Source organism: Triplophysa dalaica, chromosome 1 (assembly GCF_015846415.1).
Source record: "Triplophysa dalaica isolate WHDGS20190420 chromosome 1, ASM1584641v1, whole genome shotgun sequence".
Classification (NCBI taxonomy): Eukaryota; Metazoa; Chordata; class Actinopteri; order Cypriniformes; family Nemacheilidae; genus Triplophysa; species Triplophysa dalaica.
Window position 1 is genome coordinate 15,683,071 of NC_079542.1, and position 12,847 is coordinate 15,695,917.

General features: G+C 37.0%; 1 protein-coding gene and 1 long non-coding RNA gene across 2 annotated transcripts; one reads left to right on the forward strand and one right to left on the reverse strand.

The window, feature by feature from the left end:
• Positions 1-16: 16 nt before the first annotated feature.
• ccdc96 (coiled-coil domain containing 96) lies at positions 17-2,348 on the forward strand. Its single transcript, XM_056749539.1, has 2 exons — positions 17-1,277; positions 1,506-2,348. Exons 1-2 carry the CDS (start codon positions 156-158, stop codon positions 1,845-1,847), a joined length of 1,464 nt encoding a protein of 487 aa, XP_056605517.1. The 5' UTR covers positions 17-155; the 3' UTR covers positions 1,848-2,348.
• A 5,592-nt stretch (positions 2,349-7,940) lies between these two features.
• On the reverse strand, positions 7,941-9,956 carry LOC130426060 (uncharacterized). Its single transcript, XR_008907142.1, has 5 exons — positions 9,769-9,956; positions 9,594-9,666; positions 8,825-8,950; positions 8,515-8,626; positions 7,941-8,336 (listed from the first exon to the last, which is right to left on the reverse strand). It is a non-coding gene; the product is annotated as an uncharacterized LOC130426060 (long non-coding RNA).
• Between the last annotated feature and the right edge of the window lie 2,891 nt (positions 9,957-12,847).

The following is a 12,847-nucleotide window of genomic DNA, read 5'->3' on the forward strand; positions in this document are numbered from 1 at the left end:
TGGTTCTCGCCGTGGGTATCCAGGGCAACACACACGCACTAGTTTAAACAAGCGCTCCTTCGTTAGAGACGTTGTTCGTCGAATGTTCGTCGCTATTTTTGAGCTTTTTAACAGTTTTGAGGATTATATAAATTTCAACTGCTCGACCTTTCAAAATGGAAGAGGACTCAGCAGAGAATAAACATGAAGAAATGCTTAATACAGAAAATAATATATTGGTGGAAAACATTGAAACTTTTGAGGGTCTTACTCAAGCAGAGAGTGTTCAACATGGAAAGGAAGAAAATGAAACTTTTCATCCTTATATGTCAGAAACCGTTGAAGATGATGTGATGTATTCAGTTGGCCCACAAGAGGGTGTCGTGACAAAAGACATAATACCATCGGACGCAAGTGTACCAGACATAAGTGAGTCAGGACCACATGTGGTAACAGAGGAGGAAGCTGGGTTAGGATCCTTAATAAATGAGGCCATAAGTGAGACTGAGGGATCTGAAAGGTATTTTGCCGGAGAAGAGGGCACCATGACAGCAGAGGATGAGGACGTACAGAACAAAACACCAGTTCTGGACCCCTGCATGCCAGATGGAGAAAGGTCCAGTCCTCCTGAAGAACCTTTAGTGCTTGAGAAAGAGATAGAAGTTAACCATATTGAATATAAGGATGTTATACATGAACTACAGGAAGAGAGTGACGAGCTCACAAAGCAAAATGTTCAGCTCCAAACTAAAATATCAGAATGCCTTAGTAGGAACGCAGGTAATGATAAACATCCAAAACCCTCAAAACACATCTCGGATCAGGAGCAGTATCAGAAGTACATGGATCTCATGGAAGACATGAAATTTCAGAACCAGCGTAGCTTAGATCTCCATCAACAGTGTATTGAGGAGGAGCTGTGCCAGCAAAGCCAAGAGAAACTCAACCAGGTTGAACATGAGCTGCGATCTTTTGCTTTACTGAAAAATGAAGCTGCTGTGAAAGCTCTGACTGGTAAAGTGGGCCGGCAGGCAACACTAGAAAAGGTGGAGCAGCTACTGGCAGATGAACAGAAAAAGGAAAATGAAGTGGCATGTGTGCGTTTGAATAGCATCAAGTTGAAGAATAAAGTTTGTAAATTGGAGGCTGCGTTTCATTCTCAACAGCAGTTGGCTGATGGCTTGCTCCTGATGGACTTTGAGCAGCTCAAGACTGAGAATCAGACATTTAAGGAGAAGTTTAAGGAGCGTGGTGAAGAGCTGCTCAGGTTAAAAAATAAGATTGCCTGCTCTGTACAGGTAAATCACAAAAGTTTTATAGTGATGATGAGATTTTTTTTCTCATTCATTTCTTTGCATATGAATGTCACAATATATACACAAAATATGATATATAATATAGGCTAGTAAATTTGTAATTTTTATAAATTTTATACAGATGATACACATAGCCCAGCGTTATCTGTTGCAAACTATTATTTTTAAATGTTTAGTTAATTTGTAACTTATTTTGTCACTTTACTTCAGGGCATTACCCACATGAAAGAGAAGATGCATTTTGTGCAGATAGAGAATATTGCCAAACGCACTGAACTGGCAGAAGCGGATGCATCGCTGGCTCTTAAACGTGACGTGCTGACACATACCCGACAGGCTCGTGACAACCTGCGTACAGACAACCTTAAGCTGCAACAGAGATGTGGTCTGCTTGGTAACACCACACTACTCCGGGACTTTGAAGAAAGGGTGGACACCTCAGAGTGCTTGCAGCAGAGACTTGAGACGCTAAAGAGACGCCACGCTGAACTCGTGCTGAAGTGTGCTGGTGTAAAACTAAAGATAGAGCAAAGTAAACCAGAATACAAATGACAATACAAACATCCCCAACAATAAATTGGTTGAAGTGTTTTCTCTTCTCTTACATGGACAGCCTTACATAAAAAAATCATTCTTATTATTCTTTTGTTTTGCTATATTCAAGTTCAGTGCATCATATAAAACATCATTGTTTCTCTAGTCTACAGTGTAATTCAATGTATCACAGTACAGGTCACTTTGTTAATTTTGAGGATAAAACTTTATTTTTGGGACATACTACATCCAACTTTGAATAACACGCTAAAAAAATAGTGCTATATAGCACTAAAAGTGTCTCGCTCGTAATCATAGGTGAACCACTTTTAGTGCTATATAGAACCATATTTTGGTGCTTCAGCGGTTCTTTGGGATGACTTTGCTCCTTTCTACACGTAGACACATGATATTAAGTTCCTAAAATAGTGATACATTTTGGTTATGTTAATATTCGAAAGAATTTACAAAAAAACATTTAAACTGATAAGACCCGAGCTTTGGTTTGGCTTGCTTTTTATATTTCTTCTAGATATATGGGGTAAGGAGGAACCAGTAAATATAATAACCAAATATTATGTTTGAATATGAAGCATTTTTTGAAAAAAAGATGTCCACACATGTGGAAAATCGGTCTGTATCCACAGAAAACAGTCAATACACCATTGTGTCATAAAGTACAAATCTCTTTTATTAACAGCCTGCAAACACTGGGGGAAGTGTGGGAATGATGTGGGTACACTGGGGGAAGATGTGGGTACACTGGGGGAATGATGTGGGTACACTGGGGGAATGCTGTGGATACACTGGGGGAATGATGTGGGTACACTGGGGGAATGCTCTGGATACACTGGGGGAAGTGTGGGAATGCTGTGGCTACACTGGGGGCATGCTGTGGGTACACTGGGGGAATGATGTGGGTACACTGGGGGAAGATGTGGGTACACTGGGGGAATGCTGTGGCTACACTGGGGGCATGCTGTGGGTACACTGGGGGAATGCTGTGGGTACACTGTGGGAATGATGTGGGTACACTGGGGGAAGATGTGGGTACACTGGGGGAATGATGTGGGTACACTGGGGGAATGATGTGGGTACACTGGGGGAATGCTGTGGATACACTGGGGGAATGATGTGGGTACACTGGGGGAATGCTGTGGATACACTGGGGGAAGTGTGGGAATGCTGTGGCTACACTGGGGGCATGCTGTGGGAATGCTGTGGGTACACTGGGGGAAGTGTGGGAATGCTGTGGGTACACCAGGGAGAGTGTGGGCGTAAATAATTAAAATTTATGTTTTCTAACAAATTCTTCCCAAACTGCGTTTTTCTAAAACTTTTGTTTAGAAACTTTAAAAGTTATTTTTTTATGCATTTTTACATTTTCAATTTCAAGTCCCATTGTCCACATGTGTGGACATCAAGTTTAGAGTCATAGTACACCAGTTAAATGTGTCAAAATTGCACGCCATATTAATTATACCACAATTCTATGTATAACTTAACAAGAAGCAACACATTTTTGTTTTTTTACCTTTTGGACATTTTGGCCTGCCATAGCTGCCTTTATTATTCCGATGTATTCGCCGCCATCTTTAAATTTTTATGTAAGGTGTTTTTCTCTTCTGACACCACCAAATGGCAGTATAAGTGCACACGTTTGTGAACAACAGGTGCCAGTTAAACAGAATTAAGCATTGTCGTGCACAAAATCAAAAATGTGATGTTCACACATGTGCAGTGTTGGGTGTGACTAGTTACTAAGTAATTAGTTACTGTAATTTAATTACTTTTCCCTTGAAAAGTAAAGTTAGGGATTACTCATATGTTTTCTGTAATTTAATTACAGTTACTCTTGATGTACTTATACTAAATACTTTGTGAAATATATGCGTGTGCAATAGTGTTATTGACATAAAAATTCAAAGTCTTACTTTAAAATCTGTGCTTTAATGTATAATTCTCACATTTGTAATACTATTGTCAGTTAATAATATTATTTATTTGAATGAATGAATTAAATAAGCCGTTTCATGTCTATCCTTGAATCACTGAACTAATCAAGGTTTATGTAGGATATAGAAAGTAATTAGTAATGAGTAACTAAATACTTTTTGGACAGAGTAATTTGGACAGTAATCTAAATACACTATTGAATATGTAATGAGTAACTGGTAATTAATTACTTTTTCAGAGTAATTTACCCAACACTGCACATGTGGAACCCAGGTCGTAGGATAAAAGCCAACATTATAGATCACAGAAAACAACAGGCGTTATAGAAAACACTAAAACGCGCTATAGCCTTCAATAGGCTACAGTCTATCCTCAATTGGCGGACCACGTTGCCGGATTCTGAGTTTTTCTTTGGACCGCGCGACATGGCTCTCACTAAATCTTTGGTTTTTCGAATCAAATCCGTGGATGTGGCTTGTTGGTTTTGACTAAATTCTTGATGTTTCAAGTCTTCCGAAACCTTTACCCTAAACCTAACCCACACCCTAACCTTACTCTAACCATCTACCTACGATTGTTAAAATTGCCAAAAAAAGACGGTTGCGTGATGACGTCAGACTCCAAGGATTTACTGAGAGCCCCGGGGGCGACCTAATATTCTTCCTTCACGTGATATAGGAAATTTGCTAATTCCCACTTCGTATGTCAAGATTCCGAGGTGGTTGTGTTCAGGTGCTTTGTTGTCCAGATTCATGCTTGCGTGTGTCATGGGAAAATGTTAGGCCTGTATGTAATAGTTTGAACCCACATCCTACTAGTTTTACTAGTCAGCTTGCTGACTATTCTGCATTATTGATGAAATACGGGCTATTTTTATTAAATGTAAATATTAACTAATTTAACGACGAGATCCTTCTCCCATTCGCCATGTTGGGAACTCGGGTATCAAAATTATTTCCAGCTTCCCAGTGGGAAACCCGACACCAGAGGGCGTTCATTTGCAACTTTTACATCGGAAACTCATATTTTCGGTAAGCACCCTAAGCACGTGAAGGAAGCATAATGAACTATTGAAAACATTTGACTATTTCGGTTGTTTAAATTGAGCGCCTTCAATCGCAGAATCGCATCACACGTGCCTTTAGAAACATTTATGTTGCCTAATTGATATTTTGCCGCTATCTTTATCTAGCGCTAAACGCGCTTCATTTTAAGGCCTGGGGTTTATTTCCTCTGCTCGCGTTATGAAGCTCAGCATTAATGTGACCCTGTGAAAACCCAGTTTAAAGCATTCACATCCCCAAGATTTAAATCTTTAAAATGGCATTATTCAGTCAATATTGAAGATATTGTTGTATTTTCACATTGCATTGACGCATTTGGCAGACGCTTTTATCCAAAGCGACTTATTGCTTTATCCTATAGCCTACATTTTACATAGGTATTTGCAATCCCCTGGGATAGAACCCACAACCTTGCGTTGTTAACGCAATGCAGTTAAATTAATGTTTCTGGGTTTTCAGAAGCAGGGTCACATTTGTTTAATGAACAACGTTCTAATTGAGAAATTACTTAAAGATAGAAGTAGTTCTTGTTTGAATAGCATGGAAAGGCTAATTTAGTGAGTAAATTTGTTTTCTGTTTATGATGAGAGCGTTTTAATTGTTACATTACATTTGCTGTTTGTTTGTCGTCAGTAGTTTTTATTTATTAACAAAGATTAATTATTTGACTTCGATTTAGAGGCCATTCCCCTACAGCCACATAGCAATACATAGGCTACATGCTGTGGATATCAAAATATAAAATAAATTGTCCAATAAAAGATCATATATTTTATAAAAAATATATATATATAACTGGGCTAAATTTATTAAAGATTTATTTATTAAAAAAATATATACGGTCCGGACCTCCGTTTGGAATAAAATATAAAGGACCTCTTGGAACTTTATTTGAATACCCCTCAGTGTGTCACGCGTAGCGGGAACACACGAGCGCACGACAACGGGGTATAAACCAAAAGGTATTTTAATTATAAATCCACAAACGAAAACCAAGAACCAGGAGAAAACACCAGTTAACATCAATCAATAACCAACAACAAACTGAGGAAAACACAGGACTTAAATACAAGGGAAACACAATCAAGGGAAACAGAAACAGGCGAGGGACTAATCAACTAATGAAGATATCAGACACGGAAGGAGAAAACAAACCAAAACTACTGTAATATGTACATGTGACCCGTATGCGCTCTGACGTTTTAACAGCAACCTGTAGATAGTAGATTTTCGAAGTATTTTGAGATGAAATAATGTTTAAAATACAACTTTATCTGCTGTGACAAGACCTGTTTCTTCAACTTTATTGCAACTTGTGAATAATAGATTGTTTTATAAAGGTAGGAAATGTATTCTGTATAAAGTAAATGAAGCTAAACCCAAATCGTAAAAAAATCCTGATACTGTAATAGGAAATCAATTCTGGTACTGTAAATTAAATACAGAAGACAGTTTTATTACTGTGGAAAGACATAACAGTAAAAAGTGTAAACTGTTTACTGTAAACACTTTTTGCCATCCAGCTGCCAGTAAGTTACTGTAAAATTTACAGCAACCTTTTTTACAGTGCTGGGCTACAAGAACCTGCAAAGGACTAAACTAATAATAGATAAACACAAAGCTATGTAAATGTAAAACATAGAGACTAAATTAAAAGGGCTCAGAAACAAACCGCAGAAAAACATGGTGATGGACCATGGTGAAGCCATGAAGGAGGTGCAGAGCCAAGACAGTTTCGAAAAGTGGATGGGGTGATACATTTCCAAGGTGTTGCTCATTTGTTGATTGCAAGGTGTAGATGTGTAAGAGGGTGAAGGTAAGATTTCATGTTGGTGCAGAGAGGGGCAGTTTTGTATGTATGCGGGCAGCAACTATAGTCAGTGAAAAGAGCTGATAAAGGACGTGAAGTGTTCTTTTGGGCTCCTGGAAGATTTTGTGTTGATGTTTGCTCCAATCAATTAAAATTTATAAAGAGCTATTAATACTTATTATAAAACTTCTGTCATGTTAATTCTCTCTAAAAAAATAGGCCAATACACTGCAGGAATTTTCTGTATTTATTTACAGTTGTTTTACCTGTATTTTAAATTTTGCACTGCATTAAATTGCATTTTAGCATTAACAGAAATGTCCGTAAAATAAAGGAAAATGTACTGGTATATTTCTGCCAGTACTTTAACCATTTTTTACGGGAGTTTTTACACTGTAGACATAGGATAACAATGAATAATCATACAATAATCACCTGTTCATTTAATTTATGTTGGTTTAATAAGGTACCTTAATCATTCTATATATTTAGTACACAATTCTGACCCCATATGGACAGAGCTCTTCCTCGTCATCTGCATGCTTTGTTTTTTAAAGTATTCTAGCATATTTTTTTTTTTATATCTACAAATGTAGTACAAACTCTGTTTTTGACAGACAGTCACAGAGAAAGTGGACAGCTGTTGAACTTTTTATAAAACGTCGTCTTTTAAAGGGACATGGCTTAAGTATCTTCAGTGGAATTTAGAAGATCCTCCCGTAAGAGCCTGCGGACTGACTGGCCATCGGGTTACCTATCCCGGGGTAACTACAGATTACACCAGCTCTAGCTGATCGCCACGTGCCATCCTCCTGCCAGAGACTGTGAGCATGACTGATCATCCCATCTCCAGTTCAGGCAACCTCCATAAGCAACCAAACAATTGACCGCTTGTATTTAATAACTAATACCCTACTAACTTTTTGGTTTGTTTTGACTTTGTTCATGTAAAGCTCCAACAATGCAGAATAAAAGTGAATGGACTTTAATATTTCTGGATTATTCTACTCCATACATTATATATTTTTTATGTATTTTCAAGGACATCTATATATAGAACAGTGAAGTCAGCAAGTATTGTGTTCCCAACACCAGTAGCAGGAAATCTGGTACGTGTAAATAAAGGATAGTCTTTCTCTAATGTAACTTCCTATATGCACATTGCGGGTTGCGGTGGCACTTTGGCAAGGGCCTTTGAATGTAATTTTGTCCATTGAATTGACATTTTTTGTGTTTATCTGTTATGCTTTATTAGAATTCAGAGAATCATACAAGGCATAATGGTTTTCACACAGAAAAATAGACTTTATTATGTACTCTAACTTGCATGTAAAAACAGGGATATGTTACTATATTTATGAAAATACTGGGAAATAAAGTTATTGAAAACGATCATTCATCCCTTTTGATGTATTACTTTAACCACAACACTATAGTTAAAAAAGGTATACTTTTGTAATTTAAAGCAAAACAAAGCAGTATCAAATCATATAATGCTTATAATAACAAAAAATAATGCATAAAACAAATCAAAGAAAGACGAAATCATTATAGAAGAAATGTGTACTGAACTAAAGCTTTGCTTCCAGCTGCTATTTATCAATTCGTTGAATGACTTTCTTCACCCAGTTATCGGAAGGGTTCACACAGACTTGAAAGTCCTTCACTGAGGTAAAACTGTTACAGAAACAAACTTTCAGTTATTCCACACCACAGTCTTACAAAGTTATAATATAATGGGTTCTGTTCATCTATCCTAGTTGTTACAAAAAAAGCATTTTTATGGTAAAATTTATTATGGTTTAAAAATACAAAAGTAGGAATGCATCTTAATTTGAATTTAATGAAAACTTACATGACTCCAGCCATGGTACATTCACTTGCCGTCATTTTGTAGGATTTGATTTTTACGTACGGGATTTTTCTTTCATAAAACTGAAAGCAGCATTCAACTGGTAGTTTGTCATCTGTGTTGGAAATGTAACTTATTGGTTAATAAATATTAAAAGATTGCTTAAAAATGCTTAAAAAACAGATTTATCACATCATTAGATTCTGACCACTTCTAACTGTGGGAACTGAATTTTTTTTAACATGTCACTTAACAGGTTAATAAATGTAGTACTGATATGTTAATTCATATCACTGACTGAACAAACACTTACTATTGGCCTTTACAACAGACTGGATCCATGTGACGACCAGAAGTCCAACAAGAAGAAAAGTATAACAGTGACGCATTGTTGTAGATTTGCTTCTCGAGATGTTGTAAATATGAAAAGTATAATGTCCTGCAAACAGAACTATGCTTTTTAAAGGTAGAAGGTGAGGGGACGAGCAGGGGTGCCGCCAGAAATTCTGGGCCCTATGGAAACCAAAATTTCTGGGCCCCCTACATTTTTTACAGATAAAATCTAACCCAATAAACATGCCCTGTATACTTATAAAAAAGATAATTAGCAAATTGCATAGTTAAAATGTTTAGGATGAGTACAAAGCCTACAAAAACAAGAAAAAATATAGAAATATGTACTTGTTTACATAAAAGGGAGAACATTTATTATCTCAATTGCATTTGCAAGCACAACAGAACATTATGTACACATATTGACATATACTTTACATGAACAAGCTTTAGCTGGGTCAAACTGCTCAATCAGGAAACATCAGCTACAGTAGAGACACGTTTTATTCAATTTTATATTATTATTTTCTGGGGCATTTTATTCATATTAAGAACGTCAAGTTTGACAGCATCTATCGTAGCAGCAGCACTGTCACTTCACAGAACACACGACACGGCAAACTGATTTTGTCGTTTTAGAAGCGTGTAGATTACTTTTTGTTTTGGAAAGTTATCATCATGTGGCGAATACAGTAGATAAGACGTGTTTAGAGGCTAAAATCTTCGCGAAGTTTCGCGCTCAGGCTCACCTTGTTCGGCTGATTAAGACGGGGACGTGGGACGTGGGGGAAGGAGGACGTGGGTGTGCAGCAGCCGCTGATTCTGTGTTCATAATTCAGTAATTATTTTACTAAGCTAGCTAGATAAAAGCAGGTCATGTAGCAACAAACATAAGTTTTGTAATACAGGAATAGGTCAAGCTACCTTTCTTTTTGAAAAACTGTGTGACATACTGTCGACTTTGGCGTTCTCTGTCTTCTCTTTCCTTCCTTTCTTTCCGTTTTTGATGCCCTGACTTTTGATGTGACATGCCTGCGTGTGTCACTGTCTGTGCTGCATCATAACAAGTCCAATAAGCAAGAGACGTCACACTAGCGATCGTAGCTCGGACAGCGCAGGTGGAATGAACCATTGTGAGAGGGAGCAGGGAGGGGTGTGACTGAAAGAGTAATTACATTATTTGTTTTTTAAATATTAAATCTATGGTCAAAACGGAAAAAATGCACATTTATTGCACGAGGGGCCCTAGCACATTTAATGTATGTATTAAAAAGAGAAAAGAAATAGGAAAATAAAAAGGGGGTCTGCTCTTCTGGGCCCTGAATCAGGCTGGGCCCTTAGAATCGTCCTAACCTTCCACCCCTTTACGGCGCCCATGGGGACGAGTGTGGTTTGGGTAAGAGGCAGGTTAGAGGTGAGAAATGTTCCACTGTGATCGAAACCAATAGAAAAAAAAGACACAGGAAACATTTCTTGGTGGTTAGTCATCACATGACTCACTGGTTTATCTCACCATGAAGAAGGGGCGCCGTATAGGTGGGAAAAGTTCCCAAAAATTTGGTAAAGGGACCCTAAAATTGGTAAAAACTAATATAAAATAATTAAACCATCATCATTCTGTATATATTTATTAATATTATAATAAAATGATCTCTTTGTTTTTGGCAGTAAAGTTTAAAATCCCCATTGACCAAAAAGTAAACATCCATATTGACCGACGCCCCTCCTATCTGCATGAAATGGTTTGGTCCTGCCTTAGCACTCTCAGTGACGGTGTTTAGTTGCAGTCAGTAGATGCACCAGAAATACAGTGTAGTTTCCAGTTTTTCAGCAAGAAATGTGGGTAGCCTATAGTCTGTGAGTGGAATTAATCTGTTGGCTTAATGTCCATAGTGAAATAAGCTAGCTAGCAACAGACAAGTGTTAACCTACATTTAATCACCATTTAAACAGTGCAGGGAAATGTTTAGCACTATAGTAACACTGGTGTTGAAATTTCATTTTACATGTCCACTTTATTTTCTTGTTGGCATATATGTGCAGCTACGTAAAAAAATGCTGTTTTCATTGTTTTGAGAGATATATATTAATTTATTTTGATTGAAAAGTTAATATATATTTAAGTTTGTATTTACATTTTTTTATGGTTGCTTTTAATCTTTCATCAAATAGTGAACTGCATACTAGACTTGCATGCATGTACAAATCACCAGCAGTAATCATTGTTCTATTACTGGTATTGAACTACAAGAAGCAAGACCGTTGCAAGCCTTTACTTAGAGTTGAATAAAGATATATATATCATATATATGATACAAAACACATTTTATTGTAAAGTATAAGAAGCACGATAGGGAAAAACTATTCAGTCAAAAGCACAAAGGCAGTGCTCCAAGACTACGTTTAACTAATAAATACATACAGCTAGGCTGTGTATATGAAACACTGACCTCAGTCAATGTGATTAGTCTCGAAACAAATAGATTCATCAGTTCAACGATTGCCCATGAAAGTACCCATTTCCTGCGTTCCCATTTTTCAACCTTTAGTTAGTGTGTAATGTTGCTGTTAGAGCATAAACAATACCTGTGAAATTTATAAAGTTCAAAGTTCAATGACAATAAAGATATTGTTTCTAACAGAATTCGCTTTTCAAGGACTACATAGAACGGCTGGAATCGGACTCATGGATTAAAGTCAAAAAACATCTTCTGATTGAACTTAATTTTCGGGCCAATATTCCTTTAACTGACACATCAAGACAAATAGCGTTTTAAGGAGAGATGTTTTAAACTGTTTTAATATTGCCAGTTTGCGCATTTTAAAAGCAGTTTTTAATCTATTAAAAAATATTTGACAAATAATCAACCATATACATAACTTGTCATTGCTATTTTTATTTATCCAATCAATCAACCAACCAAACAATGTTTTCTAAAAAACTCTTAATTAACAGAAAAAAAAGAGAAAAATGCTTCTTGTGCAAAATTCTTGAGCAAAAGTCTCTAGAGTGAAATTTCTTTTTTCTGCCTTTTGGCTGTGAAACATATATCTACCTCAGCCGCAGCCTGACATGCTCTTCTCCAAAACCAAGATTAACACGCTACAGTCAGAAAACACTACTGAAAAACCTGGAGTGGACTCCGAGTGGAGTGATTACAGAACGCTTAGAGTGGAGAGAGGAACGTGCTTTTGCTCCACTCCAGGTTTTGATTACATCCCCCTCAGTAGAATACTGTCTTTCCTAAATTGAAGACGTGTTCAAGCTAAAATTATGAAGCTAATTACACTATTTGAAAAACGTAAGCCCATTTACTTTGACAAGTAAGTAAAATGTTTAGAACGAGCCCCTAGTGTGAGTTTTTCCAAGGTATTACTTTAACATTTCCATTACGATGCAGCACTGCTCATCATGTGACACACCGCAGAGCCGTTTTGCTTTTACATAATTTTTCATTTTTACTCAAAATGTTCATAAACTGTTGACCATGTCATGAAATATCTGATATTCCGATTGTCAAATATGTGCAAGTGAATGTGTTTTGTTATTTAAACACTTTAATAATGATCGTGTTCTTCTGCCACGGTTCTAGATTTGTCGGATTTACATCACGTGAATTCATCCATTTCCCTCAAGGTACACAAAAGTAAGTGCGTAGTGAACAGGTAGAAGAATAGAGTGATCTTAGAAATTGCTTACAGTTCAGACACTGAGTATCTGATGTGAATAAAACACGTCCGTCAAATTATATTTGAGTGTGTATTTCATCACATCAGTGTGTGTATTTTACAAACTCTTTTTTGCTTATTTTGTGCTTACAGGCACCTGTATATGTCTGAAGCCTAAAATAAACATTATTTGATTGAAAGCAGTGAATACTTGTGATATGTGGCCGGATTGCGTGTCTCTGGCTCAGTGCCCGCCAAAGGGCTTAATGTTCTAATTACACCGGTGTAAGGGTTAACAACATTATGAAAAGTGAATTTAAGACGTTAAGGACAG

Coding starts and splice junctions, on each gene's coding strand:
- ccdc96 (XM_056749539.1), top strand. CDS start 156: ATGGAAGAGGACTCAGCAGAGAATAAACATGAAGAAATGCTTAATACA. Junction 1,278..1,505: donor AGATTGCCTGCTCTGTACAG/GTAAATCACAAA, acceptor ACTTTACTTCAG/GGCATTACCCACATGAAAGA.